Here is a 15,301-nt window from a genome sequence, read left to right as displayed (position 1 = left end):
TCCAGTAATACCACTTGAAAGTCAAGAAAAGCTAACATGTAGCGCATTGTCGCTACAGTCCACTGTCCAACACTAAATTCACTGAATTTTCATGAGGAAATCACATCCTCCCGCCAGCGACACTTCGAGGCACGGTGCAAAACAGCAGAACCGTCTCGCCCGCAGAACACTCTCACTCTAATAGTGAGGCTGCCACAGTCGCCATCTAACATTTTACTACTTAAATTGGGACTTTCTCTATTAGGCAGCAGACTACTCAACTCTAGGTTCGAATAACTAATGATTTATTGTTCTCATTTCATATCAGCGAGACCCATAGAGAACGCTCGGGCATCGATGTGGAGGGTCGATGCCATTGCTGACACAGCGTGTCAATTGCGCGTGGATGTTTAATTTACCAGTCGGCGCAATTTGACACCATGATAAAATAATCAACCGTAGCAACAATGTGGCATCGGTTGGCGACTTACAGTGTCGCTCAAAAGTGTTCACCACACCTTCTAAAGGTCCATCCTATAGGGTAATGTGGTCCTAACGCGACCGGTGATCCTAAACCTATCCCTCTTTGTATCTCAGGAACGGCACTGCCTACCGAATTTTCAGTAGTGTCAAATGAAAGGTGTCAGAACGCTTACAATTTGATTACATGGTGACTTTTTTCTTGCTCTCTTCATTCTAACGTGCGTTTTCATTGCTTCAAAAGCAGAGAAGAAATATTTTTGACCTGTATGCAAAATGAGTTCAATGTTCTGTTAGATTTTGAAACATTGCGAAACAAGGCAATTGTATATTTTAACACGTTCACTCTAGCGCTTGCCATCAATGGCTAGCACAATCCTGGTTCATCGAGTGGCGCTCACTACTCTATGCTACTACTAAACTCTTTGTATGTATCTGTGTACATGTGCGCATACCTGTGCAAGGGCGTTAATGTTTGCGTATTGAAGATGACTTTGACTTTGACTTGGACGTTTACTTTGATTGTTAACCGTTGACGTTTGCGTTTTCATTTGGATGTGTACTTTATTTTTCTAACTCCACACGCGTCGCTCTAAGGCTAAGTTCTTACCACTCAAATATAATCTCCCTCTCGCTTGAATCCTATCTGCTCACTATCAAACTCTATTCTCCTTTTTCCATTCTTCTTCGTCTCCCCATGGATATATGCCAATGCTACCATTCACGATCGTATGGTTGAATTTCATTCCACTTTTGGTCTTTTAGATCCGTTTTTAACGAACCGGAAGTCACCGTCCTCGATTTTAAAATTACATCGGAATACGGTATTCTGCTTCCGCTGGAAAGACACCTGCAAAGAAATACCCAAATCGTATGGGGTTTCCATATTTTTTGTCATTCAATACTATTACCAGCAAACCGGAAGTCGAAACAAGAATCAATTCTATAAGTATTTGACAGACAACAAGCCAATCTATCTGTGAAATATTCTCCAACTGATGATTCTCGTAGGAAAGTTTCTCAATTTTACTGAATTACTTTTACTCAATTTGTTTGTAGTGAGTTCAAAATGTTGTCATATCACGCTAGAATGGATCGTATACTTTGCGTGACGTGACAACGACTTCTTGAGACAGTTGATACTCCTCTATTTGTGGACCGAATCTTAACCAAATTTTGTTGGTTGTTGACTCTCATTGTTTGCTCAGAGAAACCCAAGTATAAATAGGTTTGAACTTAGGTTCAGCTGATGCTGAAAAAATGCTCTATTTATGTGACGTGACAGCGCTTCAAAATATTTGTTTTTCAAATGCTTGTTTCTCATAAATTACAAAATGAAATCTAAATCTACCCACGGCTCTTCCAACAAGTGATTAATTATCCATTCAATGGTATACAGGCAAACCTTTTTTTGTGCGAGGGATAGGGACCGCACAAAAAAGTCGCATAAAAAATCGTGCAAAACTTCACCAGCAGCTTTAAAAAATCGTGTTCAGTACTCATTTTGAAAAAAAAAACTTTTTTTGTGCGGTAGATAGGGACCACATAAAAAAAGTTTTCCCCAAGAAAATAACTTTTCACACTGAAATGATATAAACCATCGAAAAAAACTAAATGGACGATAACTTCGTCAAATATGCTTCTTTTCATACACCACACAAAAAAACCGCACTAGAACAGAAAATCGCACAAAAAAAATTCGCATAAAAAAAACTGCACAAAAACAGGCTTTACTGTATAAACATTGAATTTTGGTTAAGTGCAGAGATATCTCAAGAAACAAGAAACATATTGAAAACCTAAAATATTTTAAATATAACTATGTAGTTTTTAATCTCGTCTCTCTCATAGGCTGGCACATAAAAATCAAATTAGTTCCAAAGAATTTATGATATAACTAGTGCTTATTCAAATTACGTTTTCAATTTTTTCCTAAAACTAAATTTGAAATTTGGTTCATTGGTGGATAACTTCATGGAATGGGTCACTAGCTTTCCCAAAGAATTTTGTCGCAGATTACATTGTCGAATAATCTCGGCATGCGGGAGAAGGGACCATCATTCATTTCATGCCAATATGTCTTATGACTCTGTGTCTTTTAGTAATGACTTCGTGGGAAGCTAAGGCAATGAATGTTTCTATGGTGGGTAGACACACCTCTCCCTTCTCTAGGGGGCTGCTGCCATACAAATGAAACATATATTTCAGCATAACTCGCGAATTAATCAAGAGTAATTGTTGCTGAATTGGAGCTGAATAACTCGAGAACTAATCAAGCAAATGGAAACAAACTTCGCATAAAAAATTTTTAGAGAGCGATAAATGTTCCTATGGTGGTTTGACACTCGCATAATCAATCAAGAATCAATCAAGCTAACCGAATCATATTTCGCATGTGGAGGTATTAGAGAGCACGAAATGTTTCTATGGTGCTTCGACACGCTACCATACAAATGAAACACAATCTTCTATATAACTCGGGAACTAATCAAGCAAATGGAGCCAAATTTGGGATGCGAGGAATTTTGGGTACGATAAATGTTTCTATGATGGTATGACACCCCTCTCTCATCTGGAATGGAGAGGGGGTCCCATAAAAATATTACACATATTTCAACCGAACATAATAATTGAAAATTTTCGGAAAACTATGAAGGGAAATGGAAAAATTCAGAAAATAATTTCCCATATGTTCTATAATTACAAAGTGACAAGCGTTGTTAGTCCTTTTGATGTTTGCGCCAACGAAATTGCTTTTCGTTCGAAAGTGGAAATGGATTTTAAAGTGATAAAACACACTCCTATACCTTTTTCTATCTATACAAATAAAAATGGATCGCTGAACGTGTTGATAAAAACAAAACTCGAAGAAGGAATTATGCGATTTAAGGCTATCTTCATTCTATCATATTTTCTGTACCAAACATTTATTCGATGTAACGGAGGAACATGTTATTTGCAAGTGATTGAAAAATCTTGAACGAGAATTGTGTCTGAAAATAATCTGATATTATGATGAAGTTTTTTGGTAAAAGTCCTAGGGAATCGGGAAATGAATTGTAAAGGGTCAATTAGAAGATGAATCAATGAACAGTTATGCGATTGGACCCATGGTCGTAAGTAAGAAAACGTGAATGTTTGGAGGTATTGATAACAAAAAACAAATTTTGGGCGGGACGAAGTTTGCCGGTTCAGCTCGTTCCAAATAAAATCGAACTAAAAATTCCAATTTTAAAAACTTGTATTTTTGAACTTTCGTTCGAAGTTTGCATTCCGTTTGGGTTGGAGGAAATATAAGTTTTCCACAGCGTAACTTTTGAAAAGGGCGTATCAATTTTAGTAAGAGAAATCTTTGATAATTTATATCTCAAAAACTATGAGTCGTATCGAAATAGTGTCTTAGAAAGAGTTATAGAGTATTGATATTTAAACGTGAAAAAATATACATTGAGAAAAAAAATCAGTACTCTTTTTTTATCTACAAAAAAAAGTTTTAATTTGCAATATCTTAAATACATATTTTCAATTTTTTTGTAATTTTTTTCATATAAAATAGAAGTTATGTAGAAAACTTAAAAAATGAGTCTACCATGGTAAAACTATTTTTTACGGACTTTGTGGAACATCCAATTTTTATGAATTTTCGAAACATCGAATTTTTGTATGCCTGATCTCATTTAAAATAAAAAAGCCCATTATTAATCTCCTTCTGAATGCAGCCATTCTCGAGTTGTTAAAAAAAAACATTTCTAATTTATTGTCTTTTTTATAGTGAATAGGCCCTTCTAATAGGTTTGTCGTGTTATACCGTTATGTTCATGAAATATGGTGAATTTGCCTATAATTCCCAACAACGTTTCCAAATACATCATTATGACAAAAATATATGTTCAGGAGTCACGTTGGAAACGATTTTAAGAGATGTAGGTTAGTACAAAATGTAGCGATATTAAAAAATCATACTAATCTTATACTGTATTCAGCCATATATCAATTTAGACGAATTTTAATGTCTTTTGAACCTGTTCACGGGTTAATATGGTGCTTCTATCATTATTCATAACGGTAATCAGTATAATTAGTGAGGAAACATAAGAGCATAGTCACAATGCTGAATAGCTACGATACATCGGATACAGCAGTTATAGTAAAAAGGATGAAACAAGGCGGCACCGTCTACGTTAGAAATCCAAATTTTATTTCAAACAACGATATGAATGGGGGAGGAGTAGTGAAATGTGTACGAAAGATGCTGGAATGGCTTCCATAATCTTACATGATACATGCTCTTTCAAGGCAAATTATTTCCGACCAGTATGACACCCATATAAAAAATTTAATACGACCGCAAAGAGTTAACTCACTTAGCTTTCAAAATTCATGTACTTTGAAACTACCCCACTCAAAATGCTACTATCCAGGTTTTTTTTATCCCATTTATTTATTTAAGGCTCATTAGCATTTCAGCTGTAACAGAGCCGAATTTTAATCGTGTACATGTCACATGGTTATCATATCTATAATTAGCACATTACACAGTTGCCGTTCGCCAGTATTCCTTCTTTACCATTACATATGGTACATTCACACAGTAGCCATTTAGGCGAAAGAGTATTCTTTCTGTTCTTCCATTATCCAGTTGGACCACCGGACAGCGGAGACAGTTGATTGATCATTATTGAGTTATTTATAGAACAGCAGCCCGATGTGTCTTTGCAGAGCAGAGCAGTTGTATGGATGAATCGATCTTATTTCGACCGTGGATCGATCTCCATCACTGATGATTGTTGCGTGGACGTAGCTATTCTGTAACAACACAAAGATGGTCACAATGAGGGCCAATGAGTTTTGAACTCACGATCGATCGCTTACTAAGCGAACGCGCAACCAATATGGCTACGGAGACCCCCAGTATCCAGGTTGTTAAAAATAAATTTATGACGAAAGCCATTAATGCAATTTTGATTATTGGCTTTGAAGAAATCCCATTGTTCAAGATTTTGTTTCAATCTACCATTTCCAGCAAATGACTGTTCAAAAAATCAAACATTGACCAGAACCAGTATTTTTTTCTGTAAGAGGTAAAAATGTTTTTGTGCTATACCACAATGTGTTTTCTTCTATCAAAGTTACACTGCAGAAAATATTACATATTTTTTTGTATTTGATTAGTTTTTGCTCAATTAGGTTATACAAAATTAAATTAAATTGATGGCGAGTAAATTAGGCTACAATTTGTTGCAAAAACATTACAATACGGTTACTTTCCAAATACATGAGAAGTTATCAAAATTACATCCGCCCGCAGAACCACCGTCAAGATTAACACGTTGTGTCCCGTGTCGGTCTCTTTGGCAATCCAAGATTCAAGAATAAAAATTTAAACCGAAATTACTTAAATTTCACAAATCTCATCAATACCAAACACTAGAATATATTCCCAGATAGTAATCAATGAAACAATCCTAAACTCACAAATTCAAAAAGTATCTAAGGAAAAAATCTTATAAATAGGTTTGAACTTAGGTTCAGCTGATAAATTGAAAAAATGCTCTATTTTTGTGACGTGACAACGCTTCAAAATACTTGTTTTTCAAATGCTTGTTCCTCATAAATTACAAAATGAAATCTAAATCTACCCACGGCTCTTCAAACAAGTGATTAATTATCCATTCAATGGTATACAGGCAAACCTTTTTTTGTGCGAGGGATAGGGACCGCACAAAAAAGTCGCATAAAAAAATCGTGCAAAACTTCACCAGCAGCTTTAAAAAATCGTGTTCAGTACACATTTTGAAAAAAAACATTTTTTGTGCGGTACATAGGGACCACATAAAAAAAATGTTCCCCAAGAAAATAACTTTTCACACTGAAATGATATCAACCATCGAAAAAAACTAAATGGACGATAACTTCGTCAAATATGCTTCTTTTCATACACCGCAAAAAAAAACCGCACTAGAACAGAAAATCGCACCAAAAAAAAATTCGCATGAAAATACTGAAAACCTAAAATATTTTAAATATAACTATGTAGTTTTTAATCTCGCCTCTCTCATAGGCTGGCAAATCAAAAATCTTGAGTCATTGTTGCTTCCGTTCATTGGGGCCCTGATTTCTTCCAATGGAAACGCTAATTTCGACTCGCACGTGTGTTGCAAACATTCTCCAACTCCACCAAAACAGTAAATTTTCCCACCCAGCATCGGGATTTTACTTCCAATCGAAATAAATAAAAACCGACTGAATGAGAGAGGCTTTTAAGTAGATTTTATTGTTTCGAAGTGATTTGTTCGTCCTGAACGTGCAATTATTTCGCTCTCTGCCACGGTTTTATATAACAACCTTGTGATGAAGTTATTCATTCTCCGTTTTTATGTTATTTTGAGAAGGAAAGCCGTCGTTAATTTGTGGGAGGAAGAAAATCTACTGTGAGTCAATGCTTGTTCAACTCTATTAAATTGATCCAATCGAACAAGCATTTCCGATGCTTTCGTTACTTCCGTTCGCAATCAAATATAAATTGTTCCGGGCGGTGAACCCTTGATGAATAACCAACTTCAAATGAGAAAAGCACGGTTTTCAACTATCTCAATTCCGGTCCATCTGCCTTAATTAGCGAGCAAATAGTTTGCCGAAGTTGTGCTTCCTCACGCTATGGTGAATACTCTATTCGCCCCCACCACTCCATCGATAGACTTCGTCAGCTTCGATTCTTCATGTCTTCATTGCCCCGAGCCAGGAATAGTTCGGAAACAAGCGAAACTCATATTTCATTCATCCCACGTTTCACCTCAGCAATTGGGGAATGTTTGCTGGAAGAGGCAGAAAATACATCAAAGTGAGGGGGTCGAAAAGGGAGCAATCAACAACTTCACGGCTTCGCACGTCATTCCCACTCGTGGGTAAAATCGAACGCGAACCAATGCTGGTAGAAGTGCACAGATGAGAAATCAATTTCGTTATGTGAAATTTAATCATATCAAGCATTATTTAATTTGCTCAATTGTTAAGCATATACTCCACTCACATCAACACGCACGATCGCATTTGAATTGTACTCTTCGTTGGCGCTTCACGTCGCGTCACGTGCCACTGTGAGTCGGTGAATGTGGGTGGTTTCGAATGTGGTTGGCGGCAGAATGGACTGTGGGAAAGACATTACTCCCACACGGGATGCGTGCGTGAATGTGAGTGCGAACGTGTGCTAATGCGAGTTATACACCATGGCGCAAATATAAACGTTTTCATTTACCACTATGGTTTTTCTCATCCCCACAGGACCAAGCATGTCAGCTTCGCCCGCTCCTACACCCTCACGTCGTTCGACGAGGCGATGGGTGGTCGACCTCTGTCCCGCCTAGCCGCAGCCAGGAGCCAAGAAAGACTGATAGGTGGTAAAAAGCCTACGATTACATTATCCCAGCAGCAAGCGACCACTCAGTTCGGAACGCCACTTCACTCGATTCTCCAGCAACCAAGCCACCAACCACTGCTGGCTCAGCAACTGCAGCAGCACCAGCAGCAACAGCAACAGCAACAACTGGGTGGTCAACCGCAGCCACCGTCCGTCCATCAGCACATCCATACCCATCAACACCTGCAGCACATTCAGCAGTCTCATCCTGGCCAACTCATAGCTCAACACCATCACCAGCATCAGCATCATCATGTTCTCCCACAGCAGCAGCAGCAGCAGCAGCTTCAACAGCAACATCAACCACAGCAAAAACAACAGCAGCAGCAGTTACAGGCAGCTCCTTGTAGTAATGCTGCCCTAGCAGCACCACCACCAACAGTAGCAGCTCCAACGGGGAGCCAACAGGAGGTCTTCGTGGTGGAAAAAATCAAACGAAGTGCCATGAAAACCCAAGCCACACAAACCGAAGTGTATTTGAACAAGAAAGCTCCTGCTCCTCATCAACTATCGCTTAGTCCGAGGACCATTCACAGGGTGAGTGCCACTCTTTATATACTTCCAAGCAATTAGGGGATTTTCCCACTCGCTGTGGGGCAATATGGCTACATGTTAATCTCAGTGTGATTCGAGCACCGGAGGTGTTTCCACTGGGGGGAAACAATTTCATTTCACGAGATAGTGTCTCCTATCAGGTATGGTAATTTGTTTGATGAGTCGATTATTAGTATTTTGAGTAAAAGTTTACGATCTAAACTAGTTTTCCACCATAGTGGACTCGAACATGGTTCGAGAAAAGAACAAATTGCAATCTGCATGAAGGGCCTGGCTGGGTAGGCGAGCAAAAGCTGTCCCTAAATTAAATTTTATTATTGTATAGGATGTTAAATAAGAATTATAGTAACTTTTTTTTTGAATCCCTATATCGTTCACCATAAGACATATGATGGAGAACGTATTTATTTTTATTTTTACTTTTTTTTTTCAAGGCATTCCCAATTAATAGATCCCAATCAGTAGAATGGTTCTATGATAGTTTTGTTCGACTCTATGTCAACTCTATATTTGTCATCAAAACATCTATTCAGCCCTTGGTCACGCAAATTAGGAGAAATTATTAGACTATAGACTAATTTCATGCCAACTCGTCATTGGCAGCAATATCTCAGATTACAGTGAAACGTTGTGGGTGTAAAGATATTGCACAATGGTCCAGGAGATGCATTTAAGTGGAAATTAGCATTTAGAGCTCGACAGTTATTCTCTAGACAAAAACTGTCTTAGACAAAGTTGTTACTCATGATAGAGCGCTCGTTTTTTTGTTGGCAAAAATATGATGACCAAAATTGTCGATGAAATAAAAAATATAACTTTCTTATCTTTTTAGATGAAATAAAAAATATAACTTTCTTATCTTTTAGAGCTTGTCAATACCAATATTTTGAGATACAGAACATGTCAATATCTTAATTCTGCTCAAAGTTATTGATGGGTTTTCATCCAAAAACTGATGATTTCAATTTTAATTTACTAACATAGTTTTGAAAATCAGATATTATATAGAGTGAAATCTGTTCTTTCGAATTCCGTCAACAAACATTTTACTATGTTTGCCCCAAAAAGAATAACAAACAAATGAAAAGAGCATGTTTTTTGGGAAGAACTATCAATAACTTTGAGTAAAATTGAGATATTGACAAGTTCTGCATCGAAAAATATTTGTATTAGTAAGCTCTAAAAGTCTTTCGAAGACAGTTTGCATGTAAAATTTGAAATATGAAAGTTAGAGCAAGAAAACATTTTCATTTCATGGTGACCGTAACGTAACTTAGAAAAAAGGCGATATATCGGTTATTTCAAGAGATAGAGAAAAACTTTGTTCTACAAAGATGTCTCAAATAATTGTATCTACAACATTGTCGAACTATGTTTACCTCTATCTATAAAGATAAGAAAGTTATATTTTTTATTTCATCGACAATTTTGGTCACCCTATTTTTGACAACATCAAAACGAGCGCTCTATCATGAGTAGCAACTTTGTCTAAGACAGTTTTTGTCTAGAGAATAATTGTCAAGCTCTAAATGCTAATTTCCACTTAAATGCATCTCCTGGACCATTGTGCATTGGTAATTCAAACAACATACTTGAAATATTCAAAAAAGAATTAGACTAAAAAAAATTACAAAAAAAATTACTAAAATTTGTTACTCAATTGGTAAAATTTCATAAAAAAATATCGAAAAATTTTTTTAAAAAAATTACACTGAATAAAAATATTTTAAAAATTTGAATTCATTTTTCTCAAAAACGATTTTGGGAAATTAAAAAAAAAATGTGTTACAATTTTCGAAAAGTCATCCACATATCTGAAGATGAGCACTTTTACAGGAAAAAAGTTTCACTAACAACGATTTTTTGATGTTTTTTTTTATTTTTTTTTTCAACTAATCCTAATTTTGTTTGAAATCAAAATAGCGAGATACCGTTTTGTCTCGAATTAAGTGTTCGGAGCTTTCATGGCCATTAAACAGTGTCTCATTACTCAAAATGGTACTTTTTCGCTAAAATAATTTGATTTTTGGATCATTTGACTTCACAAAAATTGATTTACAAATATATTTTCATGGTGAAAAATTAAAAATTACATTAATCACATTTGTCTCAAATTCCGAACACCATTTATGTCACTGATTCATATTCCTATTAACGCTCAAATCATTGCACCCGAAAAGTGATGCAGTCGTTTTCGAAATTTAAAACTTACAACCCAGTAGATTATCACGCCAAAACAAATGGATATGATTCAATTGCTTGAATATGACCATATCAGGACAAGGAAAATTATCAGCAAATGTTTCTATGTCGTGGTACTAGAAATACAGAACAAAAATATGACGCATTTCTATCTGACACTTGAAAATTTCCCAGTTCATTCGCCCGTGGCCTTAGAAAATTTGGAAAACTAATCTAAACTCTCAGCCTTGAGAAAGGCCATTTGGAAAACCTCGCTGCCATTTGGTCACCAGCCGGATGCCTGATATATCGTGAATGCTGTGAAATCGCGAATAGCTTGTTTATATTCAATAAATAAAAATCGGGCGGAGCTTAATTTGCAATACTTTCTTCATCACTAGAACGAAAGCTGCAATTTTCTATTTTATAAAAACGTACCCTGTTTTCTGATTATACATCATTAGGGACTTTTGAGATATAGAATAAAACACGTATTGTAATATGTTTGAAAGTTATTTTTTTATTTGAAATAGTCTCCATTTGACTCAATATAACGTTTAGAACGATGAACCATTTTATGCGTAGACTCCTTCGTGTCATTCATGTCAAAGGAATGTCCTTTAACACATGTGTCACGGCCAGGGATGCCAACCTTCCTGATTTTTCAGGATTTCCCAGACTTTTTGGCACGCTCCCTGATATCCTGACGAACACTCAATTTATCCTGATTTTTCTGTAATGATCCTGATTTTTCCTGATTTTTGTACTCTTTACGTTATTTGTAATAAATATACTGGTTTTCATGCCAAAGTGTTCTGGCATGATAGTTCTCCGGTTCGCACTTGTATATATCTTACATAAAGTTAAATTCTTTAGACGCAAAACTGTACATAACTTTTTTTTATCTCTACCTTCAATTGCTTTGTGGCTCGCTAGAGCTCAGTCGGACATTGCTAAAGGATCGTATCCTATGTTTCAAACTAACCGGGCATTCAGTGGATCCCAGGTTTGCGTGCGAGACACCGCCGCTTCCGACGGCGGTTATTTTTCGGTTTTCAAAAAACTCAAATTTTAACATCTGCAACACTAATTAATGAATTTCGAAAGAGCTAATATTTTGCATAGGGTATATTATCGTGCAAATCAACATCTCGCAATAAGTTTCGAATGAAAAATCGAGATAATTATATTTATTGGCACTTAAAACCATATGTTTCCTCTCGTACTCCGAAAAAAAGTCCCAGAGTGCCGATTTTTGATAATTTTTTTTTACGAGATGACACTAGATCTCGTCGTTTTATGCAATTTTAAGACATTTGGCATCAACAATTTTTTTTTTCGAAAACCCCGATTTTCTTTACTCCCCTCTTGGGTGATTTGTCGATTTCCAAAAAACTTAAACTTTGACCGCTTTGCGCCACATGCATACCAGGAACAATATTATTATAAAACTTAGATGAACTTCAATTCTGCCTTCGCAGGGTTTTAGATCAAGATCTACCTGTCAGAAAAACATCGGTTCAAAATCTTCTATCGGTAAAAATTGAAATAAATTACGATTTAAGATTTTTACCTTTTTCAGTAAAAAATGTTTATTTCTCAGGCGATCAAACATCGTTAAATTAACTCTAGTGACTCTCAACTTCAAAATTCATAAAACTTTATAAGTAGGACTTGTAGAGGATGAGATTTCCTAGAAGTCCTTCGAATACACCATTGTCCTATCTTAAACCGTATGCGGCGCTAGGGTGAAGAAAAGTTTCTATTGACGAATTTTCGGATATATTTGGCTTTGAGAAATCATATAATGCAATATACATATAATAGAAAGTATAGTAACAACTTCAACTTTTATTTTGAAAGAATATAACAGAATACAAAATATGTAAACATGGGTTCATTAACAAAAAAAACTGCCTAAATATGGCTACTGTTATATGCCACCAGAGCGCTTAGAAGTCTCTGCGAATATTTCGCGTGCATTTCTGGTACTTTATAATTCTCCCAGGTTGCAGCAAAATCACTGTGGATGGCTTCTATCGTCTGCTCCGATGATCGTGACAAGCCTTCACCAGCATGTTCACAATGTTCACTTATGTGAAACTTGGTTATGTGAAGTTTAGGCGTGATGGGCAGGTTTGCTAATATCCAGCTCTCACAAAATTTGTCAATGCAGGATTGATATCCTTCCATCAAATCAGTGCAGTGCAAACAGGCATCCAACATATCCTGCAGGTTTTCTAGGACCGAAAAATAAGAAAGTAATCCTTCATTCTTCAAAACTGAACGCTTTGCAACTAAGTAGCGACAGTGACGTCCAGTGAATCCGAACTGGGCGTGGCGTGATGTGTTCGCTGCTTTGGCCCAAGCGTCAGCCGATTCAGGATGGTTTGCTGAAATGTGGTCGTATATAGCATTCGTCAGTCCCAGAAACAGATGAAGAGATGGCGGCGGACATCCATAAACAATACTTGTACTTGCTTCCCCGTATAACATAGGATGATGAACGCAATTGTAATAATCCTTCGCTTCTTTATCTTTCCCCCCTGACGCCAACCACGAATCAGCACAACTCTTCACAAATCCGATTGTTCGAGTGACTCCTTTAGTGGCACTCAACGAATTTTTATGCACTGTGCAATAAGCACAAGGATGTGAAGAGCTGTTTGCCATTACTCCTGCCAGCATGTTGATGACTTTCAAATCACCTTGAATAACAATGCGAAAGCTAAATTAATTAAACAAAAGGTATTCAAATGTAACATACCTGCTACAATTGCGTTTAGATGGTTGAGCTGCAATTGGTTGATCCATATTTCGTGTATGTTTTCAAAATTTTCTTGGAAATTCGGCGCTAAGGCAATCACAAATGTGCGACGGACCCCAGAATCTTTGAACTTGGAGTTCATCGCTTGATCTGCATTACATTCTTCAATGCTCAGCGTAATTTTTAGTGAACCTTTTCCTCCGTCAATTCCGATCTTGTAACGCACTTCTTCAACATTTCGTCTGGCTTTGATATACTTTATAAGCCCAGGTACACTCGTGCATAATACAATTGGACGCGATGATGAACTACGGGACTTTCCCTTCGTGGTGACTATATGTAATGACTTAACTTCATAAAAGTCGTCAAGTTCACGTACACGATTTCGGAGCGCTGGTTCAAGTCCAGATTGGATAGCTTTCCGATTGCTCCTACGAATATTCTGAGCGAGTTTGATGGTCTAGTAAAAGAAAGACACGACGAAATGACAATTTTGGGATCGGTAGATCAAAGTAAACAGTGCATGTACCTACCTTCTTCATACTTAAGTTCAAATCTGACTTCCAGGCCAGAACTTCCTCATGTGTAATTGTTTTTGGATACTCGTTTTGCTCAGATGCACTAACAATTTTTACTCGAGTTGGTTTACCGTATTGGTTAGACAGAGATACATGATCTGCCTCTGCAGATGATTTTTCCCGAATGACTTTAGCAGCAATCTGATCTTTGCAGTCTCCAGCTATGCTCTCAATATTTTGTAGCTTTGTTCTCTTTGTGCATGTATGGCGCTTTCCACGGGAAATAGCTGTAAGACAGATGGCACAAACCTTCGGAGGAATCTTTAACTTTGTACCTTGCTTTGGGCGTTTAGGGAAAATGGTCTGTCGTGCGACTTTACAAAGATTGCAATTGCCATGGTCAGATGAACTTCTGGTTTCAATTAATTGATCTTCGGAGTAATCGTGTACTGAAAAACCCACTGGAGTTTTGCTTTTCGAGCACCTATACACCATGGCATAACAGCTTGAGCAGAGCACTTTGGGGAACATCGAGACTTTATCGCAATAGGAGAAGATGAAATTTTGAATAATTATAGATTTAATCATTTTGGAAATAGGTTTCGCGGTAGCGGCCTTCTTGATGCACAAAAGGCAAACTTTAATTCGATTTTCTTCGTGATGCCTCATGATTTCCGAAATGTTTGGCAAACACCAACTAGGAAAGACCAACTAGGTAAACAGCAAAACTAGGAAAGAAATGGCGTGCTATAGCACAAGCTACTAGCAGATCAACACAATACAATGAGTTAATAGCATATGTGTGCGTGAGATGAAAGCAACTCAGATACACAATCATCATGTTATGCGATCCAATAGAGATTCTTATGCCTGATTTCACGAACACTTTTGTCCAGTGTGTAATACGAACATAAGAAAATTAGAATAAGAAGATCGTGTTACGTCTATCGGTCATATCACGCATACTACACAGTGAATCCGGCAATGTTACAACTACTAAAGCACGTATCCGACAATCTCGCACGTGCTCATGGAAATCTCTATAGAGTGAAGCGATGTATTGCATATTATGGTGGAAGGAACTCATTTGTCATTTGATTCGGTGTATTGCTATATCATTCCAGTTGAAGCTGAGTAATTTAAAAGCCTTTTGTACACCCTACCAGAACAAGAAGCAGAAGGTTCGTTGAAAGTAGATCGGTCGAAAAATCTCCCAACCAAGATATCGAAAGATAGTTAACTAAAGTGCTTCATGTACTGTGGTATATGGTTTCTAGCATCGTATACGTTAGAGATATGACAATGGTGTATTCGAACAACTTCTAGGAAATCTCATCCTCTACAAGTCCTACTTATGAAGTTTTTATGAATTTTGAAGTTGAGAGTCACTAGAGTTAATTTAAC

The 15,301-nt window shown here is 36.9% G+C and overlaps 1 protein-coding gene across 11 annotated transcripts in view; it reads left to right on the top strand.

Annotated features, from left to right (window-relative positions):
- Positions 1 to 15,301, top strand: part of LOC129777510 (histone-lysine N-methyltransferase 2D) — a 578,056-nt gene that overhangs the window by 511,031 nt on the left and 51,724 nt on the right. For all 11 annotated transcript variants that reach the window (XM_055783812.1, XM_055783818.1, XM_055783817.1 and 8 more), the window contains one exon: positions 7,741 to 8,413. In XM_055783812.1, coding sequence (XP_055639787.1) covers positions 7,741 to 8,413 — 673 coding nt within the window. The remainder of the gene's footprint in view (positions 1 to 7,740; positions 8,414 to 15,301) is intronic.

The sequence above is a fragment of the Toxorhynchites rutilus genome, chromosome 3, assembly GCF_029784135.1.
Source record: "Toxorhynchites rutilus septentrionalis strain SRP chromosome 3, ASM2978413v1, whole genome shotgun sequence".
NCBI classification, from domain to species: domain Eukaryota; kingdom Metazoa; phylum Arthropoda; class Insecta; order Diptera; family Culicidae; genus Toxorhynchites; species Toxorhynchites rutilus.
Note: the sequence above shows the minus strand (reverse complement) of the source record. Positions and strands in the feature narration are given on the sequence as shown.